General features: G+C 39.9%; 1 protein-coding gene across 1 annotated transcript in view; it reads left to right on the top strand.

Annotated features, from left to right (window-relative positions):
• The window catches only part of pde4ba (phosphodiesterase 4B, cAMP-specific a), a 219,614-nt gene that overhangs the window by 38,072 nt on the left and 156,085 nt on the right, over positions 1-25,457 (top strand). Inside the window, exon 3 of the mRNA XM_022199765.2 lies at positions 16,465-16,703. Coding sequence (XP_022055457.1) covers positions 16,465-16,703 — 239 coding nt within the window. The remainder of the gene's footprint in view (positions 1-16,464; positions 16,704-25,457) is intronic.

The following is a 25,457-nucleotide window of genomic DNA, read 5'->3' as shown; positions in this document are numbered from 1 at the left end:
CAGCCAGAGGAACCTGCCAAAGGGATAAAACACAAACTACAGAAGAGAGCAGACTTAAAGTTAATGACGTGCAGTAGTCGTATATAAATGCATCGATGCATGGAGAGAGTAGAGTACAGCAGAGGCGCTCAGTGCATCATGGGAAGCCTGCAGTAGTCTGGGCCTCTAGCTGCATAACTAAGGGATACTTTGGGGTCTCCTGAGCTGAGGTCAACCTATGAAATGTAATCAAAGGTACAGGTCCTTCTAAGGAGATGCCTCAGTGTCATTCCTAGAAAGATTTTCTGTTTAGGGTGGAGAACTTAAACATGTTAGCAAAAACTACTGTTCTCAGTATTTTATACAACATTAAGTTCACCAATGACCCAGCAAAGTGTTCCATTACTTTTTAAAGCTATTCTAAGTCATGGCAGACTTGGCAAGAACCCTATAGGCTTTATCAAAGATGGAAGTTTTAAGCCTATTGAACAGGGTGTTTGCCTTCTGAATCCAAACTGAGAGCTGATTCATCAACAGAGGAGCTGATAACTGAAGATTCTGCCTCCTGTTAAACTTCTGGACACTCTAGGAGCCTGCAAAGCGAAGGGCTCTGTTAGGATAGTATGGTACTGTGAGATCTTTAAGATACAATGGAGCTTGGTCATTAACCCGCAGGCCAAAACTGACCTGTTTTAAAGTTTGAAAATGTGAAAAAAATAAAAGTTTTCACAGTGAAACTTCTGATTTCCACATTGTCAACGTTTCTGGGAAATCTTTGAACATTTTTTTGGTGGAAAAAAAGAAATGTTAAAAATGTTTCTTAAGAACATTCACAAAAAATCTACCAAAATCCAGTGAATCAATACTCAAAATCCAGTGAATCCACTGAATTTCACTGGATTTTGGTAGATTTTTTTGTGAATGTTCTTAAAGAAAATATTTGAAGTGCTACTGATATTTATGTAATCCCTTTAGATATTTTAGGATTTTTAAAATTTTTTTTACTTGTATTTAAAAATATTTACAAGAATTTTCTTGCCAAATTTGAATATTTTTTAAAATAAAACTTTTAAGGGAAACTTTGAAGTAATTATTGGAATTTTCTTACTGAAGTTTTTGCAAATTTTCAGAAATTTGGGGAATTTTTTTGCTGAATTTTTGGATTTTTTTCAGACAAGGAATAATACTTTGTGGTGCCCGTAAATGAAGACAACAGAAGGGTTAAGGGCTTTGTACATGAATTTGATATATGGGATTCTAAATTCTATTCTGGATTTTAGAGTGTCAATGAAGAGAATCCAATATGGGAGAAATATGATCTCTCTAACTGTTTCCTGTCAGAACTGTAGCATTTCATATCAGCAGGAGGCTTTCAAAGAGTCTCTGAGACATCCTGATACAGTCTGGCTAGAAGTAACAAATGCATGGACAAGTTGTTCAGCATCTATAAAACATGAGAAATAATTTTGTGTTAATTTAAAATAAATTTCAAAAACATATTGAAACATTAGAGCATTGATTTAATAAATTAAAGCTAATTTTGTGGGTCGTGGTTGAATGATTCTTCGAAAAAATAACTGAACAGATGAAGAGGACGGATTCCATCTGGATCTCAGTCTGTTTCTCAGTCTTTGTTACGTCGCCTTGTCTTCCCTGTCTCGCCAATAAACTGGCCATGAATGCACACAAAATAAATGAAGCTGAAATCATTTGAAAATGGCCTTCAGCGAATTACACCCTGCGTGTTTTTGTGCTCAGCCCTCCGACAAGCTAAATTTATCACATATCACGCATTTTGCAATGGAGAAGGAAAGTAGGCAATTTATTTGATCTCTTGTCTGCGACACGGGGATCAGGCTATTTCACAGTGATAAAAAAAGATGATAAAAGAAAGAAAGGAGGGATAATAATTCACCAAACAGTTTTATTAATATCCTGTTCCTTTGTCAACCTCCGAGGAATATTTCATCACTTTTAGCAGCCTGTAAATTGAAATGAATGGAGTATTAGTCCTGAAATGCCCTCTTATTCAAGACGACAGCGCTATCTGTGTTATTGCACGGAAACATGAGAGCAATTCGCGGAATCTAAAGTCATTTTGTATTGTAGATTTCATTTAGATCTGCTGATTCATTTCACTGTTTTTAGCTAGTAGCACTTTTGTATTTACAAAAATGCAAGATCCAGGTGGATTATTATTTTTATGGCTTGTAACAGTCTATATACAGATGAACAGTAGATCATAGCTGGAGCATGTAGCACTCGTTGCTGAAACATGTATCAAAAGAGTAAAAATGAGGTCCAAAAACAGAAACAGGCTTTGCTGACTAATGCTGCAAAGTGTGCTTAGATATGAGGGCTTTATTTAAGCAGGTGATGATGAGCTCAGTGGTGAGGAGGCAGAAACATCAGAGAGCGGTGAGCAGGTGCTTTGTCACGCTCGGGTGCTCTGTGCCGTGAACTCACTAAATGCATTAGCTGAATGTTTTTTGTTAACCTTGGAGTTTCAATGTTAAGAGTCCAGCTGCAGGTTTAACTGTCTGATCGGTGCACAAGAGAAGGTGAAGTTTGATTTCTCTGAAGTCCCTGAGAAAATGGTCGCATTTTTTTGAGTGTGAATGGGTAAATTATGTATGGAAATGCGATAACTGTCCTTTTTGCGGTATAAGGCATAAATTTGATATCCAGCCCAGCTATAAATATGATTAGTTTATTACTCTACAGTCTAAATAAAAATGTGAACATAGCTGTGACAGAGAGGATGAGCGGGAGGAAGCAGAAATCAGCACAGATTGAATAAGAGGAGCATTATTGAATGTTATTGTGTGACTGTGAAGTTAAGGAGCGGACAGTATATGATTCATTTGATCAGGTTGGACTTAATTGAAATTATGCATAGTATCATTACAATAAAGCAAATACATGGCAATATGTTGCAATATTTGAACTAATTCTGATAGTAAAAGCACCACTAAGTCATTTTAGTCAGGTGATCACTGCATAAGTTCAGCCTTCTGCACACACAAACATCAGGAGGAAGACTAGTTTTATTGCTCTACATTTTAGCCCAGTACAAATGAACAGATTGTGCGTTTTTGTTTAAATTAAGTATTTGTCGCTCGACCAACATGTTGTGCTAGTTTGAATGGGGTGTATCAAACTGGAGCTGCTCGACAACACATTCCTGCTTTTTCAACAGAATACAAACACACTCTGTCGCTGAGAGCACAGACATGCATCAACCAGTCTCTGTTTGCTTTATTCATCTATTTAAACCAGCCTCAAGCATCTTTAGCCGCAAACCGTATGCCATGCTTGGTTTTTTTTGTGCCTACACAGGTTTGTGTGTGTAGAAACGGCACAGTACTGTATGTGGAATACAAGACACGTGTGCATATTGCTAGGCTCTTTGCTCAGCTGTAGATGAATGTGTCTTTTTGCATACAGTACTAATCAGTCTCCCGGTGCTCCCCTCCCTCCCTCCCTCCCTCCCTCCCTCCCTCTATCAGTCATCTCACTTTCATTCTCCTCAGCTTCCCCCCTTCCTTCTCTGTTTTTCACTCGGGTTTCTTATCAACAGCCCTTCCCGTCATCCCTCTGTCTCCCTCTGCATCTCCTCTTTAACTGATGGGAAGCAGGTGCTGTTTTCTCAGCTCATCTCTTCACTTCCTCCCTGTTGTTCGGTTGCCACGGAGTCAAAGTGGCGAGAGCATCGAGGGAGTTGAGTGAGAAATGGAAAGGATGCCCTGTAATACATTTTGTGTGTAGACGGAGAAGACTCACAGATGTCACAAATGCATGTTTTCAGAGAGGAATTGTGTGAAGAATAAGTTTTTTTTATTGTCCATCTAGCTCTTTGACAATGCAGAAATGTCAGCTTCTCCTTGGTGTTAAAGCATTTCAGGTTTTTGTTTTCAGAAGTTTTAAATAAAAATAAGTAAAAAAAAAAACATTTATCTACTGATTTAGATAAAGTTGCAAACATTTTTTGATGGTTTGGGTTGATGTAATTATTTTAATAGGTGCATCAACAAAATATTCTGTATAATTTAGACTAGGCTTGGGCAGTATCCAAATTTTGATACCGTCAAACTTCCTTCACATTTTACCGGGGTATATCGTATTACCGTGACTATTACTGTTACTGGCTTGTGCCGTCACGTTCGGAAATTGAATACTAGCAGCAGTGAGCGGGTGGTTGATTCAAAGATGCGTCCTTAGGTTAGAGGCGTTTCCATCTCTCGCAATCACCTTTTGATTGCACAATTTACAAATTGCTTCATTAGTATTTACCGGCTCTCCTTTCTCGTTTGCCTGGAACCCGAAATACTCCCAAACTGCAGAAGTTATGTTTTGTTTTGTTTTGTTTTTTTTTACACCAAGTCAGTCCGTGCGGGATCTGCCATCTTCCCCCCTCTCGCTCTCTCTCCTCCGCGCTGTCACGTGAGGACGTCACGTTCATAAACTTTATGGAAAGTCTCCAAAAGTAGGCAAAAACATAACTGTTTAAGTGCTATTGGACAGAGAATCAATTTTAGGCATTAAATGACTTTTATTTAATATTTAATCCTTATGTTAACCTTTCCTGCTCAGCTCCCGACCGTGGTCAGGAGCTGAGCATGGTCGGGAGCAGCAGAGGGAGGACAGTTCTCCAGGGCTGAAGTTACTGTTGTTACTTCGGGGTTAACCCCCTTCACTTCCTCAGCAGTCGTAGAAGGCAAAGACACAGGAGCCCGGCCTTATTGAAGAATACTGCAGCCTTTATTGTAAATTAACAGCGGCTTAACCATACAGTCGCGCTCACCCAGCAGTTACACACCTCTTCTCTCTTACTCCCCGAATCGACTGCCGTCTTCCTCGCTCGCACTGCATTCAGGGTCGCTTGGACATCTCACTCTCCTAGGAGCCTCATAGCGGAGCCACACACTCTCATAACACTTATCTCCTGTATAAGAACATTACATTTTTTTCATGACGGTATTGGAACTGATACCGCTGCTATTTTTAAACACCGGTGGTATACGGTATTACCGTAATAACGCCCAAGCCTAATTTAGACTCACATTTAGATAGATAAACTTTATTGTCTGCCCCAAACGACGACAGAAATTCTCCTTTGACAAGGCTCCAAAACCAAAATGCAACACCTATCATAGCACATTTAAGACAGAAGCTCACAAAGTACAGACATCTGAAGGAAATGTTTAAAAGAAATGACAGCCGATTAAAAAATAAAAATAAAAATGTACTGTTCAGTGTCTTATTTAATTTTATTCAGGGTGGTTATTGCATTGGGGATACAGGATTTTTTCATAGATGTTTTTGTGGGCCAGTGGGACTTTGTAACGTCTACCTGATGGAAGTAACTGGAAGGAGTGATGGAAGGGGCAAGAGGGGCCCTCTGTGGTCAGGGTGGCTTTCCTGATCACAGAGCTGTTATACAGTTCAGAGACATGAGTTTGTGGTGATCCAATGATTTTGCTGGCCTCATTAACAACACAGGAGAGTTTTGTTTTGGATTTAGTGGAGAGGGAGCTGTACCAGGATGAAATGTTGAATATGAGGATGGATTCAGTGAGTGAGGTGTAAACCAGGGGTAAAATGCCTCCATTTCCTCAGCAGGTGAAGGCGCTGTTGTGTTTTTTTGTACACCGAGTCTTCATTAGTTGAATGAGGGCTAAATTCCAGCTGAAGCATCTTAATGAAATTTGCTTGATGACTTAAAGCTGCTGTCCGGAGTTTCCGTTTGTTTTCAATTTATGTATCATTTTTTAACAAAGCTTAAATGGGTTAGTCTAGTTCGATACTATAATATAAAGTTAGTATAACGCGATATGAAAATTTATTCCTGAGCTCCGCCTTCCTCTCATAGACCCCCATGTTATTCCAAAAAGCGCCGGTCGCTGCCGACCAATCAAGTTCGAGCTTCAGCTTTGTCATGCTGTCAATCAACGGTTACGCGCACAGCAAGCAAGCCCATGCGGAGGTGGGCGAGCTACGCACTACGCAACCGCGCGCACATTTGTTTTGCTTGTGGAGGAGAGAGCATCAGGGCTCAGCAACTTCCAGAAAAGTTACCAATCCCACGGCTTGTCAGGCCAAGAGACTGCAGGACGTTTTTTGGGTCGGGGTGCTCGCCTCGCTCCCCGACCACGGCCTCCATAGCCCGCCTGACGGCTTCGTTTAGATGCCCGACCTCTGGAGGAAGATGTTGGGGCGTCTGGGACATACTCTTCGTCAGAGGAGTCATGCAATTCTGAACTCTAGATAGAAATAAATAAACAATCTAACACATATACACGCGTAAATGCACTAAGTTTGATAAACAACGTCATCGAGAGGGATACACGAGTGTAATCACATATTGAAACTTTACTCGTTCGTCCTAGCAGATTCATGTTATTTTGGTATTAGGACAAGTTAGACTCAATACAGCATTCTAACGTAATTCCTTTATTATTTACTAAATGTACTAAATGCAGAAGAGGGGAAAACAGCAAAACAGGCCATATGCTGCAGCACTCCGGGCACTTCTCTCATGTACTGCGTGCGTGCACAAATAAAGGGGCGAAATCAGAGGGAGGGAGGGACCACCAGCGTTTTGGGAGACGCTGCGATTCAAACTCCGGACAGCAGCTTTAATTTCTCTTCACTTTGAGTTAAGAATTTCAAGTTCCCTCTCCTATCTTCACATGCAATGACTGGGTTGATCTGGTAGTCAAAATGAATTTGGATTGTAGAGGAAAAGCTGATTCTGCTAGTTTAATTTAGTTGATTGGTTGAACATACTGTAATTTCAGTAGGTGTTGTCATTACTCAAATATATGTAGCATTGGCATTTCTCACAGCCAGCGTGCTGTTCAGTGTCTTCCATTTCGAAGTGCTGGGTTCTGTTAATTCATAAATTTAAACTGTGTTGTGCAGTCACCTTTAGTTATTTTCTCTGCTTACATGCTACATAGATGCTTGTTTTTTCATCAGATTACCTCTTTTAAAATGCAAACAACACATTTTATTTTGTATTGGGTATAGACATATAAAAATGTACCAACTGACAGATGTGAAAAGTGAACTTAGACAAGGTTGATGCTATTTTTATGTAAACAGCTGATATCATACCACAAATGCGCCCACTCTGATAAATAGGCTAATATATTGGCCAGTGTTGGCTTATTGTAAATATATTCCATTAGTTTACATATAAACAGGCATCAACCGTCACATATAGTGTCAATTCTATGTTATAATAATTCAAACAGTGACTAAAATACATTCTCACTCGTACCATTCAGTCTAATGGCTCTGGACTAATTACACCTGTAGAGTGTATAAATACACCAGATCAACCTCCTCTCCTGTCAGTCAGACGCTGCAGATGGCTTTGATACTTGGATGGTGAGGGAGGGAGAAAAAGAGGTCAACAACTGACACAGACACCTCATCTTGTTTCGTAATTAAATTTAAATCAGTCTGATGTCTGCTTAAACAACATACATGTTGCATTTCAGTAAATGCTAGTTAACACATGCCTACCTGAGATCAGCTAGCTAGGTGCTAAACTAAGTGAGCTGGAAAGTTCAAGTTAAACTGTGAAACTGTCTAGCATGATTTGAGCAATATCAAAGCAACTCAAGTTACACTATCACTAGCAAATGCAAGCTGTTTATCATTGCCTAGCAATAATATAAGTACTGCTATTTTAATTTAATAGTGTTGGATGAAAATTAATTTCCTTTTAGTGTTATTAAAAGAGTGGCCCATGCATAATAATATTCACTCTTCTGAAGTGGTCCCCCATCTTAACCATTCCACCATTTGATCCTGATACACAGGAGAGTGCACTTACTGAAAGGTTTTACTGTCATCAGCAGGTAGTTGTTGCTCAGAACAGAAAGCTGTCTGCACAGATCAGACTTTGTTCTAGTTTAAGAACCCTGTCAAATAGTACTGATGTAAAATATCAATAGGCCTACTCTTTTTTTTGTCTATAAATTGTTTTGATTGAAATGTACACCTTTCTTTCTAGTAATATTTTGTCTGCCATTGTTAGTGATGTGGACATGCACGTGCACCCATGGCACTGAAACCAGAGAGCCCCTGCACAACAGAAATTACAATTTACTCCTGCCTGTAAGTTGATAAGTAACACGAAATTACATTATAGAAAGGCAAATGACGGTAGATTAGAGGTGATTTAGCAATAATGTCTCCATTTGAATGGTCCCACTCATGTATCTTGGTCGAAAGACATTTGTGTCGAGATTATTTTTTTTATGGTGTGTTGGGCGATAATTGCTGTCAGATTTAACAAAAAAACAAAACAAACAAAGAACCTTTTGAATATCAATACACTACAACAAATTCAATACATTAAGATCTGAACTTTTACATCCTCAAGACTGGAAAGCTTGTACTCCCGTGAAGTTCTTCGTATTACCTTGAAGCAACATTTGACGATCAAACCTGTGTGAGCATTTGCTGACACTCCTCATGTTATATGTGCAAGCAACTTTTACTTTACAAGTCAGAGTTATGTTTTATGACCAGTCAACCCCTAGTGCTCATGCAAGACATCACCTAATAGTCCAACAGGCTCCTAAAACAACATCTTTCAACTGACACATCCATTTTGTGGCTGTAATATTTATGAGTGTAAAGGAAGAATTGAGGTGTTATAGAGTTGTTTAGGGAGGAGGTCGAGGTTGATAGTTGGGTTAACAAAACATTGGACAGGAGACCACTGTTGAGCCCCCATTTCACCCTGATGGTCAGTGTTATCTCTTGCAACTGTAATGATTAATGACCCAAACGATGATCTTGATAAAACAAAAAAGGTTCCTAAACCTAATTAAACCTTTACCATAGCACTCAAAATCATGGAAGATATTTTTAAGTTGTCATTTTCTACTGTTTATGTATGGCATATGCTCTGCTGTCGTCGAACTGCAATACACTTAATGGGTCAAATCAGAGGTATAGACACAGACAACCTGTATATTTGTTTTAGCGTGATCTGAAAGTAATACTGCTTAGAGGAGAGAGTCCAAAGACCTTTTGTGTATAAAAATACCATGCTCCTTAGTGCTTTAGTTCTTCTTTTAAACATCTGTGACTTTACCTCATGGTGTTTACCTTTCTGTAGAGGACAGTCATAAATCACGTGACAGCAAAAGGGAACAAATCACCAGCACTGCTGTTTTATTTTTTATTTTTTTTCCGGTGTGGATGGTCTCATAAGGCCTTGACAGCTGTGTATTATATGATCTGATATAAATGTAGCGTTGACAAGGTGCAGCAGTACATTATCGTCTCTGTATTAATCTCATCCAGCAGCTGGAGCCTGGTGACCCGGGTGCTGTGTGCCCATGGAGGGGAATAATCATTGTTCTCATTGGTATGATGTGTGTGTCCACTACGTGAGATTAATGAGCATGTCACCATCTCAGTACTTAGTAGTCCCAGGAAAACAAAGAGGCCACGGGGGTAGTGCTGCTAATGGGCTAATGGACTTCTGTGCTTGACCCATCCTGGTCCTTTCCCAGACACACTCAGGCACACACACATCAGAGCAGATGAAGGTCATCTGAGGATAGCAGGTGGCGTACGTGGGAGGAATGAGTGAAAGCTGAGCACCTCAGGCTTTACTCCGGAAAGGGGTTTTAGCTGTCGGAGTCCTGTGTCTGTTATGGATCATTTAACCAAGGTACAACTTTTGTAAAAAAACATGGAGGTTATGATGTCTAGGCTTGAACATTAGGCAGAGCATGAGAAACAGTATAATGGTGTCCATTTTCAAGCTTATTTTATGGTAGTTTTATTTTTTAATAAACAGCATCATTTTTTTTTTCTTTTTTGACATCACATTGCTAACTTATTCTGACTATTCTCAGTTTAGGAACTAGTTTCACAAGCTCTTTGTAAGTTTATGTTTTCTAGTAAAAGACAGGATCCCCACACTGCTGTGCTCCTGAACTTTGAAAAAATAAAATAAAAATTTGCAGTGCATTGTATTGTCAGATAAGATCTTCAGATACTTTTCAATGACAAGTGTGAACCCCCAGTTGCTTACATTGTTCACACTTTTTCCCTCCGAAAGCTTAAAACTCTAAACAACGGAGCAAAAAGCAAATGGCTTCATAACAACTAGTTCAAGAAGTGGAGATTTACACATCATTACTTTAACCAGCTTGTATCACAGTGACAAAGCTGACTGAGCTCAATGACATTGCCATTATATGATCAGTTTGACTTGAAGTGGCTGTATGGACTGTGATCAAATATATAAGCTGATGCTTTATTGAAGTGCCATTAAATAAAAATAAAATTTTACAGAAATAACAAAATATACTTCAACATTCAAAATGAAAATATTATCTGATGCGTTGGAGACAAACCCCACAGAAAAACTGTGGTGCTCAGTAGAGGTGGAGAAGTTAACAAAATCTACCAACCAGCTGCTGTATGAACACAGTTAAACTAAAGTAAAAATATCACCCTTTAGTCCTGATGATGAAGTTATGATTGTTTTTGATTGTATGGCACCACACACGCGGCTTTGCGACTGACAAACATGGTCATGAAAGTGTTTGCTTGCTAAGATATTTCATACCTTTTAATAGTGTAAGCAAATTTAGGAGCTCTTACAGACACTAATAACTTTGGAAGTTCACACATAGACTCAGGAATGTATTTACAGACAGCTGGTGAAATGCAATTTAGTTTAAGAAAAGAAATGACTGCGTAAAGTTGAAAAAAAAAACAGGCAAATGACTCAAGTTGTAGAAAATTTCTTTTAATGTATCCATGCCTTTCTGGACCTTTCTTTTCTCTGAAAATGTTATGTGATCGAAAACCTGGTCACATCTTTGACAAGCATGACTCATCAGACCAGTTGAATTGGTTCAGACTTTCAGTTCACTTCACACACAGCCCTGTTGCTTTTTCTTAGTCCATCAATTATCCCACTACCTTTTCTTTGTAAAAGAAGAAAGAAAAAGAAGAAATGACTCATTCATTTATTCAACTTTTTTACAACTGTGGTGTTCTATAGACTCCAACTATCTTCCCGTAAGAGATCATGATTCATGAGCTGCAGTGGCGACTCCTACAATGGCCTCAGATTAGCTCCACAGTCAAATTGGTATGTGTCATGAATGACTCAAAAAACATGCATTTAATCAAGATGCAGGTTCATTAAAGCCATCCAAAGTAAATTAGCCGATGACAGTATACTGTAGGGCTGCCCTGATTAGCAGTTTCTGCGCTCCGGATATTCGGCCCCGATTAATAATGAATATCCACATATTCGGTTCAGCTCCTAACGTCCCACGGGGAGGGAGAAGAAGAAACGGACGACAAGTCGAATATTAGGATTGTTACTAGGGATGTGCGCGACTTGTCGACTCATTTATTAAATGTTTAGTATTTTACTAGTCGGTTAAACGCTGCATTAAGCATCATGCACCTTGTTCTTCACGCCTCTGCCTCGGCTTCATTGTAAACAGGCTGAGCAGCCAGAGAGAGAATTGCTCCTCCTCCCCTCCCCTCACACGCACACGTAGCAGGGGGCAGGGCCACACAGTTTGGGGAAGGAAGTTTGGAAAGGTGAAGTGGGAAGATGGCGACGCTCCCGCGTAAGAAAATCGGCACTGTTTGACAGTATTTTGACGCAGCAGATGACAACAAGGTCGCCTGTCGGCTGTGTAAGCAGAAACTCGCTGAAAATATGCATGGTGGCTGCCTTACGCTCTGCTGCCCTGTACCTGCCCTGCCCCTGTGGCTCTCAGCGGCGAGACTGAGACACCCCGTCTGCCCCAGTTGCCCGACCACGGAGCCCGTCACCGGGTTCGCCGCCACCCCCAGCCGCTAAATTGCAGGTTTTCTGGCTTTATAGACTAATCGACTAGTCGCAAATAAAATCTGAGACTAGTCGGTGGGGAAATTAGTCGAAATTCCCATCCCTAATTGGTACATATCGTAACGTCCGACTTTGGGCGAATTTGCGAGACAAATACCGATTGTGTGACATCGTCTGACAGGGGAGAGGGTCCCAATATTCTGATCTCAAAATAAATATTTGGATTCCACAGTCAGGACCAAATATTCGGATATTTGAGTCTAGCCCTAGTATAAAGGCTGTAATCACTTCAAAGTCATAAGAGTTACACAGACATTGGCAGGGTTTTATAATACTGCAGTCCTCTGTCACGTCTCTGTTTAGTATCAGTGTCAGACAGTATCTAGTCTGGGATCTGACCGACCATTGTGCTGCCTTTTATACACATCCTTCCTTCTGCTCTAGCATTTCTTCTGTGTTGTCTGTGATTTGTCTTTCTCTGTAGCCTTCTTGTATCTAATATCAGCAAACTCCTTCCTTCCTTTATTCTCTCTGCTCTGCAGTTTAGTTCTTATCACCATTATATCTCACTTTGCCCTTGCATTTCCACCACAATATCTCCTTCCAAAGCTGTCATAAAAAAAGTATTGTTGTCGCTGCCTTCTTACTTATGACTCTGGATCTCTCCAGGCAAATATCTCTCAGCAGCATCAAAAAGCACTTTCATTGTGTTACTTTCTCTGTTTATTTCCTTTTCTTTCTTTTTTCATGCTTCCAGAGGGCACTGTAGCAGAGCTATTTCAATATCATGAATCAAGTTTTACTGTTTTTTTTTATTTCATTGCATAACATTCTGCATTTACATGGTTGGCATATACAGTTGTGAAGAAAAGGTTCCATGTAGTTGCAAAGACCATGGATATCATGACAGTCTTGAGTTGGCAGTGACTCATTTAACTCAACTTAATTTCCTCTGACAGAATCACTGAACCCTATGAGTCTGTCACAAAAAAGTGTCATGCATTTTGGTTGTTTTATAGATTTACTTTCAGTCTTCTGGAAATATGACAAAAAGGTTAGGGTTAGGGCTGGTCACAAATATACACACAGCAACTCAAATTGTCGTGTAGAAAGCTGTGTTAATCTGATTTTTTTTGTGTGTGTGTGTGTGTGGCATGGCCTCTTAACATCAAATGAGTATTCACAATTGACTACAGCTGTTGACTCCTCTGAGGCAATTTAATTAGGGCCCATCTGATGTATTCATTGTACTCTGTCACAAACAATACAGTGGGAAAGTCTAAGGAGCTTAGCGAAGATTTGAAAAAGCACCTCATTACCTTGAACAAGTCAGGAAAGTCACTTGGAGCCATTCCAAAGTAGATCTCAAAATCATCTGTGCAAATCACTGTTTGTAGCTATAAAGTGCATGACAACGTTGTGGTACAGTTGTGTCATTGCCTCGATGAGGAAAAGAACTCCCCCACATGCTATCATTTGGTCAGGATGGTCAAGAGTCAACAAAAAATGTAGGTCTCAAATGAATTAGAAAGTCCTAGGAGGCTTCATGCAACATGGAAGCCCTTTCTCCAGAAATGACACCTGAAAGCTCGACTAAAGTTTTCTGGTAATCACACGGATAAAGAAAAGGCATTCTGAGAAAACTTTTGTCATATATAATGGCTAAATTGGGCTTGAATTAAGGTTTTGGACTGGTCTTTCCAAAGTCTGGATTTAAACCCCACCCAGAATCTGTGGATTGTGCTGTAGAAACAAGTCTGAGTCAGAAAGCCAGTCAATTTAGTTGAACTTACCATTCTGTCAAGAAGATTGGTCAAAGATTCAACCAGAAGCTTGTAGATGGCTACAAAAAACATCTAGTTAAGGTGAAAATTGCCAAAAGATGTGTAACCAAATATTAGCATTTCTGTACATATATTTTTGACCGATATATGTCCTTGCGTACAAAGGGAGTGTAACTTCTTTACTCCAAGACCTCTTTATTTACAGCAGCAGATATTTGTTTGCTGCTATAATAATACTCAAAATCTCCTATATAGAACCTTAGCCTTTTTTATCCAATAAAAAAATGGTTTGCAGTGAGCTCAAAACTGTTCAGCATGCAATCAAACAGAATAAAACAGTGAAAAACATAGTCCACACGTTAGACAACTGATCTGAGTGCCAGCACAACCCACAGTGCTACACAACACCAACCTGCAGTGCTAATTACAGCACAAAAATATTGAATCTTTGAATATTGAATCAGAAGTAACTGATATGATGACCAGTCAAGGAAGTGGTTTTGGTGCCTGACTGACCTGAAGATCATCTGTACTCAGAAACATTTCAAGGATCACAGCGAGCGGAGTGAAGTTTTCTGCAAATGGATAAAGTCCAAAAACAACTTCTAAATAAAAAACACTTTTCCACTGTGAATTACAATAGGTTAGGCTTTTATTTAATGCAATGGAAGAATATAGCTGGAGGCCATGAGAGTGAATGTGTTGTGTTATGGCACCGCAAAAATGCAAGCTGAGTAAAGTTCTTAGTATCCTCGTTTGCCATTAGCATTTGCTCCAGGAAGCCCCGAGTGACAAGCCTACACCCACACAGCTAAAAGTAAATGAAGAATGAAGTGGCAATGTAGTTAGTTTGGTAATACACAAAAGCCACGAGTGGGCAGAGAAATGCAAGTCGCCAAAAAGTGATGTTGTGGGAGGCTGTGTTTACTGGAAGGGTTGCTTACTACTGGAGACCCGGTATGTATCAAGCTCAAAAAACAAAAAAGGAATAGAAAGAGAATCGGTTCAAATGATTCAGTTTTGTTTTTTTTCCTGGAAGTACTGCCAACTCTGACTAGACTTGTATAGTGCAAGAGTAAAGAAAAAACAACTTACTGTACCTCACAGTTGAACATGATGGTTATTTACTGTGACACTTTCTACATGAATATACATAAACAAGGAATGAGGGTTCTTCTTTGACAGGGAATAGCATCACTGTAGAGTTACAGCTGACAATCATTATGTATAACATATATAGTATATGCTATGAGATGTCAGAAAGTAGTGGCAATGTACAAGTCCAAGATCTGAGATGTCATGTTTTGTCCATCCCCAGCATGCAAAACCTGAAGAGATTCACTGGACTGTTACATAAGAGACTGAAACAAGTTTGTTTTTTTAGTTGAAAAATTACTAAGTCCGCTGTCAAATATTTAATCAAATAAATGAAATTCTGTCTTTTATTTCTTTATCACTGGATATGTAAGTGAGAGTAATTTATTTTTAGACCATGAATAAAATGAAAAGAAAGTGACTTCATACAACTTAAGTCTCCTCTGCTGTCTTACCATGACTTTGATCATTTCAGCCATTAGACACAAATGAGATGGCACAGAATCTGTCCATGTTACAGGATAATTACATGCTGCCATGGCACCGTGTAAAATCTTGTACATGTTGCAGGTGCAGGTGATTTTCCCTGCATGCCTCAAGTTTGTTGATGAGCACATGATGCTGTGATGCCAGGTGCCTTTTCAGTTGCAGCTATTTTAGCTTCTGACTCCACCTACATCAAATTTGAGAATAACAAGCACAGCTTATATTTGACAGCAAGGTTATGGGAGGCTCATGTGAGAAAAAGAAGGAATTTAGATGATTGATCAATTGATTTAGTAAGGAAAAGAGTGATTGTGAATGAAGGCTCTAAATAGAAAACCTTCAGCTCCTTCTCAAGTGTGTGCAGGACAGGCATTTTTAATCTTCATATCAACTGTAATTTGTTAAATGGCATCTGAGATATATGACAAATACAGCGTATGACTTAAGAACCCAGATAAGGGGCCGAGACAGGTGGAAGGTGACGGAGTTACTTACATTTTGTTTGGACATACATGGTTTTCATTCCTATGCACATATGCTACCAAACAGAAACACATGTTCCATTTGTCTCTCTCTGTCTCTTGCTCATTTGCACTTGTCAGGATTTATCATGTCCTGCAGACTTGCATGTAAATTAAATTTTGCAGCTGAGGAATAAACATGGTTATTTATGCCCTGGAATCAGCACACATTAACAAGACAAATTAAGCCAATAAATAACGTAGAAGACTTGACGCCTCACGGGAGGTTTAAGTGAAGAGATAATGGAAATAAAAATTCCTAAAATCATGTGGGATTCATGCCGTTCTATCCTACAGTAAACAGTCCCGGCTTAAAATGTATTAAAGTCATCATAATATGGAAATTGATACTTCATTCACTCTTATCAACACTTAAAGGTTTGTTATATCTGTAGACAGCCCCAAAAATCCAAGTTTTGAGTACAGATGGTGGATTTTGAAGATTTATTTTTACAGTTCTGTATAAATTCACCTAACTCTAAAGCTTGGGATTAGTGAAATGAGCAGGCAGTGTCTGATTGCATTTAATGGAAAGAGATTTTATGTGTTTGTGCTCTACATAGTATGTAACCCCAGTTTCTGTCACAAACCTATGGCGCCACCTAGTGGAAAAACAAGTGAGGTAAGGTGTAAAAAATGTTGCAACGTGGTAATTAAACACGGGGTTTTCATTTTTAAAGAAAGGGAAGACCTAAATGAGTATTATTTCCTGCCTCATCTGTTTCTTTCTTTCTCTTCTCAGGACAGCAAAGAGCCTCCAGATTGCTGCCTCAGTGAATCCTTCACTTCTCCGTCCTGTACTCTGGGGGTCGACCTGCGCCGGGGCCGACGCCGTTTCTCGGGAAACCTGCAGCTACCGCCACTGTCGTGGCGACAAGGAGAAAGGTCACGGACTCCTGACGATGAGATCATGACAAGGCCAACATCGCTGCCATTTGGAGCTCCTCCCAGGATAGACATCACACCTGTGGATCCTGAGTGGTGAGTGGATTGTCAAAAAGAGGGCAGAGCTGTTTTTTTTTCTTCACAGGAATAAACAGACAATCAGCACATTTCAGCTATAAACAAACTGTGTACCACTCTGTTGTTTCAAATGAAACACACACCTGCTTTTGGAAGTTCTTGAGAAGTTGACGCTGATGCTATGTATGGTTTTAACAAAAATACTCTATTTACATTTGGCACTGGATTAAATTAAAGTGCCTTTGCCCCACTTCTAAAGCATTAGCAGGACACATACAGTACTGTGTAACAGCTTTAGGCACTGGAGATGTTTAGATTCTTATCTATTACACAAAACCATCAGGGAGGTGCTTGACCCAAATTCATTCTGCAGCTGTACTCTGCAGTTGAGGTGTGAGAGGAGTTTAGGGAGCTCAGGGAGAAAAAAATAACAGTTGGCCTCAAAAAGCTTTTTGGTCCCAGCAAACTTCCAGACAACTCCTGCTGTCTGTCTCCTCGAAATTCTGTTTATATATCACAAAGTTTTCTGAGAGTCAGTGAGATGACAAACACAATTGCTGGCTGGACTATGGTGCGAGGAATAATTCTTTGATGACTGAGGTGCACCAGAGTCACAGGTAGGTGGTCAGGGTGGATGACTGGTGCAGGAAGCACAGCATCGGGACTCCAGAGACGTGTCTGTGGTCAGATTTAGGAAACAAAAGCACTTTGATTAAGATGTTGTACAGATTGGGGTTTTTGGTAAATAAACACTTTCTTAAGTCATGGTGGAGGCTCTAGCTCATTACAGACCCTCAGTTTTTGGAAGAATAAAGGGTTTTTGTGTTGTTTGTAGAACAGTAGTGAGCAGAGTAGCTCCTGTAATTATGCTAGAGGCGCCTGTTCACCTGCATTAGTTTCATAGACACAGAGAAGCCTTATGATGACCATGTACCTTCAGGTGTCTAAAAGGGAGGTGAGTAGGGCAGTATTGGTTACATTTGTTCAACTGAAGCTTTTGCCTAGTGGACCTGTGACCAGACAAAAGCTTTTGTAACTAGAAAAGCAGTCAGAGAGCGCAGCATTCCACCAAGGTTGTTCATTCCCCACATATGGCATTGTCAGAAATGCAGCATTTTTTTAAATGCAGCATTTGTTTATTAGTTATTGATGGTCAGAAATCACAGCAATATAGAATGTGGCCATTTAATACTGATGTATCCACAAACAAAATGGCCTTGCGCTGAGCACAGACGTGTGTTACACACGTGGACAAAATTGTTGGTACCCCTCAGTTAAAGAAGGAAAAATCCACAATTCTCACTGAAATCACTTGAAACTCACAAAAGTAACAATAAATAAAAATTTATTGAAAATTAAATAATCAAAATCAGCCATCACTTTTGAATTGTTGATTAACATAATTATTTAAAAAAACAAACTAATGAAATAGGGCTGGACAAAAATGATGGTACCCATAACTTAATATTTTGTTGCACAACCTTTTGAGGCAATCACTGCAATTAAACGATTTCTGTATTTGTCAATGAGTGTTCTGCAGCTGTCAACAGGTATTTTGGCCCACTCCTCATGAGCAAACAGCTCCAGTTGTCTCAGGTTTGATGGGTGTCTTCTCCAAATGGCATGTTTCAGCTCCTTCCACATATGTTCAATGGGATTCAGATCTGGGCTCATAGAAGGCCACTTTAGAATAGTCCAACGCTTTTCTCTCAGCCATTCTTGGGTGTTTTTGGCTGTGTGTTTTGGATCGTTGTCCTGTTGGAAGACCCATGACCTGCGACTGAGACCAAGCTTTCTGACACTAGGCAGCACATTTCTCTCCAGAATGCCTTGATAGTCTTCAGATTTCATCGTACCTTGCACACTTTCAAGACACCCTGTGCCAGATGCAGCAAAGCAGTCCCAAAACATTACTGAGCCTCCTCCATGTTTCACCGTAGGGACAGTGTTCTTTTCTTCGTATGCTTGGTTTTTGAGTCTATGAACATAGAGTTGATGTGCCTTACCAAAAAGCTCCAGTTTGGTCTCATCTGTCCAAAGGACATTCTCCCAGAAGCTTTGTGGCTTGTCAACATGCATTTTTGCAAATTCCAGTCTGGCTTTTTTATGAGTTTTTTTCAGCAGCGGTGTCCTCCTTGGTCGTCTCCCATGAAGTCCACTTTGGCTCAAACAACGACGAATGGTGCGATCTGACACTGATGTACCTTGGCCTTGGAGTTCACCTTTAATTTCTTTGGAGGTTGCTCTGGGCTCTTTGGATACAATTCGAACGATCCGTCTCTTCAATTTGTCATCAATTTTCCTCTTGCGGCCACGTCCAGGGAGGTTGGCTACTGTCCCGTGGGTCTTGAACTTCTGAATAATATGAGCCACTGTTGTCACAGGAACTTCAAGCTGTTTAGAGATGGTCTTATAGCCTTTACCTTTAAGATGTTTGTCTATCATTTTTTTTCGGATGTCCTGGGACAATTCTCTCCTTCGCTTTCTGTTGTCCATGTTCAGTGTGGTACACACCTTTTCACCAAACAGCAGGGTGACTACTTGTCTCCCTTTAAATAGGCAGACTGACTGATTATGAGTTTGGAAACACCTGTGATGTCAATTAAATGACACCCCTGAGTTAATCATGTCACTCTGGTCAAATAGTTTTCAATCTTTTATAGAGGTACCATCATTTTTGTCCAGGCCTGTTTCATTAGTTTGTTTTTTTTAAATAATTATGTTAATCAACAATTCAAAAGTAATGGCTGTTTTTGATTATTTAATTTTCAATAAATTTTTATTTATTGTTACTTTTGTGAGTTTCAAGTGATTTCAGTGAGAATTGTGGGTTTTTCCTTCTTTAACTGAGGGGTACCAACAATTTTGTCCACGTGTGTATGCATGTGTATGTTATGTATGGATAATGCATCGTGTGACCAAAATATTTAGCATGAAGCAGGAAATGATGGGTTTCGGAAACACCCCCACAATTTAATCATTTGTTCCTTTTATCGTTTCTGACGTATAAGTTCTGATAAATCTGCGGCGGTGGATTTGTAGTAGAATCACAATCATGTGATCGTCAGCAGGCATCTGATGTAGTGTTCACTTGTTGTCATAGTTACAGTAATGCCGTGCTGCTATCTAGCAATGATACAGACCTATTTAGCAAATCTATGGATCCAGACTATAAGCCGCATCACTGCCAAAATCTCGTCACTTGGTCCTTGTCATTTCTGACCTACCCTGAAAATTTCATCCAAATCTGTTAGTCTGTTTTTGAGTAATGTTATGAACAGGTGAACAGACGGATAAACATACACAGATCGTCCCATAACTCCGCCGCGTTTCTTAGCAGAATAAATATATAATATATATTAACAGTATTCAATAGTATATATCATACTCAAAGGGGACATATACCACATTTAGTACTTTAACTTTTAATTCTCTTTTAGAATATAGTTGCAAACTTTTGCGAGAGTAACATTGTCATTGCAGAACTGTTTCTCATAACACAGTATTTTTAATGAGGTATTATTAGTACTTCTACTTAAGTGAAACACCTGAATACTTCCTCCATGTTGTTCCCTTTGCTTGATGCAACTGCACTGACATTGCAATCTGTAAAGAATATACTATACAGACCTAATCAAAATCTTAAGACCAGTTGAAAAATTGCTAGAATTTACCTTTTGCACATTCGGATCTTATTGAGGTTTTAAGTAGAGCTGCAATATGCAAAAGCAAGAAGGGGGAGTGTGACAAAAAGCACTTTGAAAAAGTAATTTATTGAAAACAACAAATAACCTGAAATAGACTGTTTATCAGCTGATCAAAAGTTAAAACCACAGGCTATAAAAGCCAAAATCTGCTCAAAATTCTCATTTTCTGTCAGCCATTCACACGGTCATGCCCTCCTGATGGCTAAATCTCAGCTTTCTCCTCTTGAACGTGGTCGGATGGTCGAGCTGCATAACCAAGGCTTCTCACAGCGTGCCATTGCTGCTGAGGTTGGACGCAGTAAGACGGTCATTCTAATTTTTTTGAAAGATTCTGAGCATTATGGAACAAAAAAGTCAAGTGGTAGACCAAAAAAAATTACACCTGCACTGAGCCGGAGGATCCGATTGGCTGTCCGTCAAGACACAGGGGGTCCTCGACCCAAATTGAAGCCCTTACTGGTGCCGACTGCAGTGCAATAACAATCAGACAGCATCTGCGGGAAAAGGGTTTCAAAAACGAATTCAAAGACCTCGTCTCCTTCAGTGCCACAGAACTGCCTGTTTAGACTTTGCCGGGGAGCATTAAACATGGGACATTGAAAGGTAGAAAACAGTTTTATTCTCTAATGAGAAAAAATTTAACCTTGACGGTCCAGATGGCTTCCAACGTTACTGGCATGACAAGGAGATCCCACCTGAGATGTTTTCTACCCGGCACAGTGGAGGGGGGTCCATCATGATCTGGGGTGCTTTTTCATTCAGTGGAACACTGGAGCTTCAGGTGGTGTAGGGTCCTCAAACGGCGGCTGGTTACGTGCAGATGTTGCAGCGGGCATCTTTCATGACTGAGGGCCCTCGTCTGTGTGGTAACAGCTGTTTTTTTTCAACAGGGCAATGCTGCAGTTCACAATGCTCGCTTGACCACGGACTTCTTCAGGGAGAATAACTCACTCTTTTGGACCATCCCGCATGTTCCCCTGATTTAAATCCCATAGAGAACATTTGCAGATGGATAGCAAGGGAAGTTCATAAAAATGACCTTCAGTTCCAGACAGTTGATGCCCTTCGTGAAGCCATCTTCACCACTTGGAACAATGTTCCCAAAGGCTTCCTGGAAACACTCGCATCAAGCATGCCCAAACGGATTTTTGAAGTGATTAACAAGAACTGTGGAGCTACTCATTACTGAGTCCTAAAAAATTTTTGTTCTGGTTTGGAGAGTTTTTTTGTAATTTTTTGAGCGATTGTCTTAAACTTTTGATCAGCTGATAAAAAGCCTATTTCAGGTTATTTGTTGTTTTCAATAAATTAGTTTTTCAAAGTGCTTTATGTCACACTCCCCCTTCTTGCTTTTGCATATTGTAGCTGTACTTAAAACCTCATTAAGATCCAAATGTGCAAAAGGTAAATTCTAGCAATTTTTCAACTGGTCTTAAGATTTTGATCAGGTCTGTATGTTTGACACTTAAGGTCAAATTCATTATCATTTTTTATTTTAGGTTGGTCTGTCCGTTCTTCCCATTCTCATGAATGGGATTTTTCTTGAATGTCTGGAAATTTAGCATGAAGATTCCCTTGGACTCGAAGCAGAATGACTTTGGTGTTTAAAGATTAAGGTCATCGTGACGTCATTCCCATCACATTCTTATGAACATCATATATCAGAATCACTTTGAGATAATTTCATTACATCTGCCACAAACATCCATTTGGACTAAAGGATGAGCTGATTACACTTTGATGGTCAAATATCCTCTAGAGGTCAGATAGTAACCTCTGAAGGGAAGGTCAAGATCGAAGGTCAAGCTCACCGTGGCCTCACAAAACATTTACACATTTGAATAACTTAGGACAGATATAGATGTAAACTGCAACTTGAACACTTGACAGAGGCATACAATAGAAAGGTTTAGCTCTAGTTTTACATGTTTAAAGCTCGTAAAGTGATACTCAAACATTATATAAATGTACCTCGAGCGACTAATCATTGGTGACAAATCTGAGCAATAGTAAGCAATCTGCTGCCCAGTAACACTGAGTGCAGGCAAGACACCAGAACCCTGCATCACTGACTGATCTTTCATGTTACATCAGACATTCACACACAGACTGGGCGCTCCTTCACAGCAGCAGGAACAATGTGCAGTTTTAGATGACACGCATACAAACAAACAAACGCACGCACGCACGCACGCACGCACGCACGCACGCACGCACGCACGCACGCACGCACGCACGCACGCACGCAATCAATAAGTGTCCAGGTCTTGGTGGGAAGCCAGTTGTCCAATCATGCCAAAGTCAGATTTGCTTTCTCTAAACCAACTAATCAGTCCTGATTGACCAAGTACTTGAATTATTGTTAAGTGTTGAATTATAAGAAATGAGCACAAGTCACTGAAATTGACTCGCCAAAAAAGAAAATTACAAATAATTTCTGTTCTAAGAAGATGGTGACAAATTATATAAAGATCATGACAGCAAACTAAATATTGTCTGTGGCCATGAATACATGGATATACAGAGGGATGCTTTATATGCTGTATAGATAAATTACTGAACATTTAAAGGCTTGCATTTTCTATTACAGCCACAAGAGTGCAGTGTGATAATGTCTAACCGCATACGTGGATGTAGACTAGTGTCAGAATATAAGACAAAGCGAAATAAGTAAGCAAAGAAATGTAAATTCAGGCACACGCAGAGGCTCAGTGAATAGCTAAATGAGTGTGATAATGATGTTAATATTGTGCTGTGGCCTTTAGCAGTCTTCAGATCTCAATGTAGTGTAACATCGTTTTTGTACTGATATGACCTTTATAAAAATACCATATGATAGAATATATTATTCTGGGACATTGTAAGGAAAATATGCATTTTTTTTTGTAACTCGTCTCTCCCTATATATTTTATTCTATTTTTTTTATAGGATCTGATGACGACTGTTATTTCTTTCTGTTAACAGTGAGTTTATTGGTGGCAGTACAGTTTCGTCATACAACCGCAGGCTTTATAGCAGGTGAGGTGTGTGTCAATCGTCAGTAACCCTGCTGGTACAAGCAGACATGTTTCCCTCGTGTGCTCTTCCCTCCCGGGCTTCTTCTCTTAGCCATCACACTGTGCCCCCTTCAGGCATCACTGCAGCTAAATGTTATGGTCTCCAGAGCCATCCCGAAGGTCCTCAAGTCTGATTACTCTCTCCCCCTGTGAAGCCTTAAGCTGCTAGATGTGTGTGTATGTTTGTGCATTGTATGTGTTTCTATTTAATCCATCTCTAACAGAATTTAAGTCCAAGTCATCAGCACATCTCCTCGCTCCCCCCCACTTGATCCCCTCTTTTCTACTTGTACTAATTTAAGTGCCTTCGTCAATGTTTGGATGGAAGAGGAGGGAGCAAGAAGTTATTTTCGGATTCAATTATTTTTCCTGCTGATGTCCACAATTGTTTCTGAGCTCAGAGTGCCTCGTGGATTGATTGTTGAAGTCGTGTGTGCAGCTGGGTGTGTTTGTGCCACCGCTTCAGAAAAACCTGTGCTGGGCTGCTGCAGAGGGGAACTGAGGCGATTATCAAGATGAAGCGTCTGCGCCTGCAATATGTTTGTCTTTAATTGTGTCTTGTCCATGTACAATACAGGTGTAGAAAGAAACAGGCCAGAGCGAAATAGCCAGTGGATGTATACAGAGTGTGCACACTAATAATCACACCTTTTTGTGTGCTAGCTTTAGTTAAAGGGGATGTTGCTTTAATCTAGATTTCCTTAATCAGTGCTATCAATATGTAAATAAATGGTAGCTAAACTGAACTACAAAACAAAACAAAAGCTTTTAATGCTTTGTGTTTATTACTTTATGTCTTTTGATTGTCCCCGAGTGTCTGAATGACAGGGAAAACATAGTAGTCTGCAATACTTTGAAAAGATGCAATAAACTACCTCAGTATTTTCAAGAAATGACTATCTTCTTCAAACTTTTGGTATTACAGCATATGTATATATGAATTATAAATAGATGTCTGAAGGTTTCAAAGTTCTCCTTTGCTTTGGACTGATCCCATGATCTTTTGATTGTGGATGATCCAGCATGTTTTCAGCACCATTTATTAAAGAGTGATGATTGTCTAAATAATGCTCCCCCGTTTCCCAACAATGGCTGCTGGTGATAGAAGTTTGTGCTTCAGGGGTCATGTGTGTTTAAACCAGGTGCAATCAGCATTTGGCTTCTCTTTCATTTCTGTATGGACAAGAAGTGGCTATAACTTCCTCTGGTTGGGAACTAACCTGCCTTCTTTTCTTCACACATAGTTAAAATGCGATTAAGCTTGAAGTTTGACAAGGAATAGGACTGACCAACAATTTTATTGACAGCTGTTGTTAGCCTGTTGAATATGCTAGCTTCTACGCTTTATGTTTAGCTTCACTGTTCATACCTTCCCCTCAAAGTTCCACTTCAATAGCCCGAGACAGTTCCTTGCATTCACTGTCAAAGAAGTAGCAACCACACACTATAGCCCCACTCTGTACCCAGGCAAGGGCAAGATAAATCTACTGTTACAGGGCTACGCACGAGGGATCCCCCTGATGCAACCCGAACTGTGGATTGAGCTACAGAGAACATTTATGTCTCTGATTTATAACTGCACAAAAGTGGAAGTTAGAGCTTAAGATTAAGCAGATATTTTCCACTGAAACACTCCTAAAAATGAAGCCTGGTACCCCATCGGCCTCATGGACCACAAAGCAACATGGCACATGGCGCAAACTATGAGGTGGAGGTATAATGTCTTCAGCCAAATAGCTCTGACTTTAATGAGAAAGTAATGGCTGTGGGCTTAAAGGAGATGTTTGGTAACAGTTCAGCTGCACTGCTGCCTGGCTAAAAGACGTGCAGGATTGGTGCACCAGTAAGGCACAGAGATCCCCAACTGTCTGAGCACACATAAGTGCTGACAGGAAGGCTATGTCAAGAGAAGCTAATTCCAGGTTTATCAGCACCAGTGGCTCAAAAGGTGTTGCTTAAAAGATTGTATAGGTCTAACTGCAGCAATCTCGTTCTGCTGACCACTTGC

This window comes from Acanthochromis polyacanthus, chromosome 4, assembly GCF_021347895.1.
Source record: "Acanthochromis polyacanthus isolate Apoly-LR-REF ecotype Palm Island chromosome 4, KAUST_Apoly_ChrSc, whole genome shotgun sequence".
Taxonomy (NCBI): Eukaryota; Metazoa; Chordata; class Actinopteri; family Pomacentridae; genus Acanthochromis; species Acanthochromis polyacanthus.
Note: the sequence above shows the minus strand (reverse complement) of the source record. Positions and strands in the feature narration are given on the sequence as shown.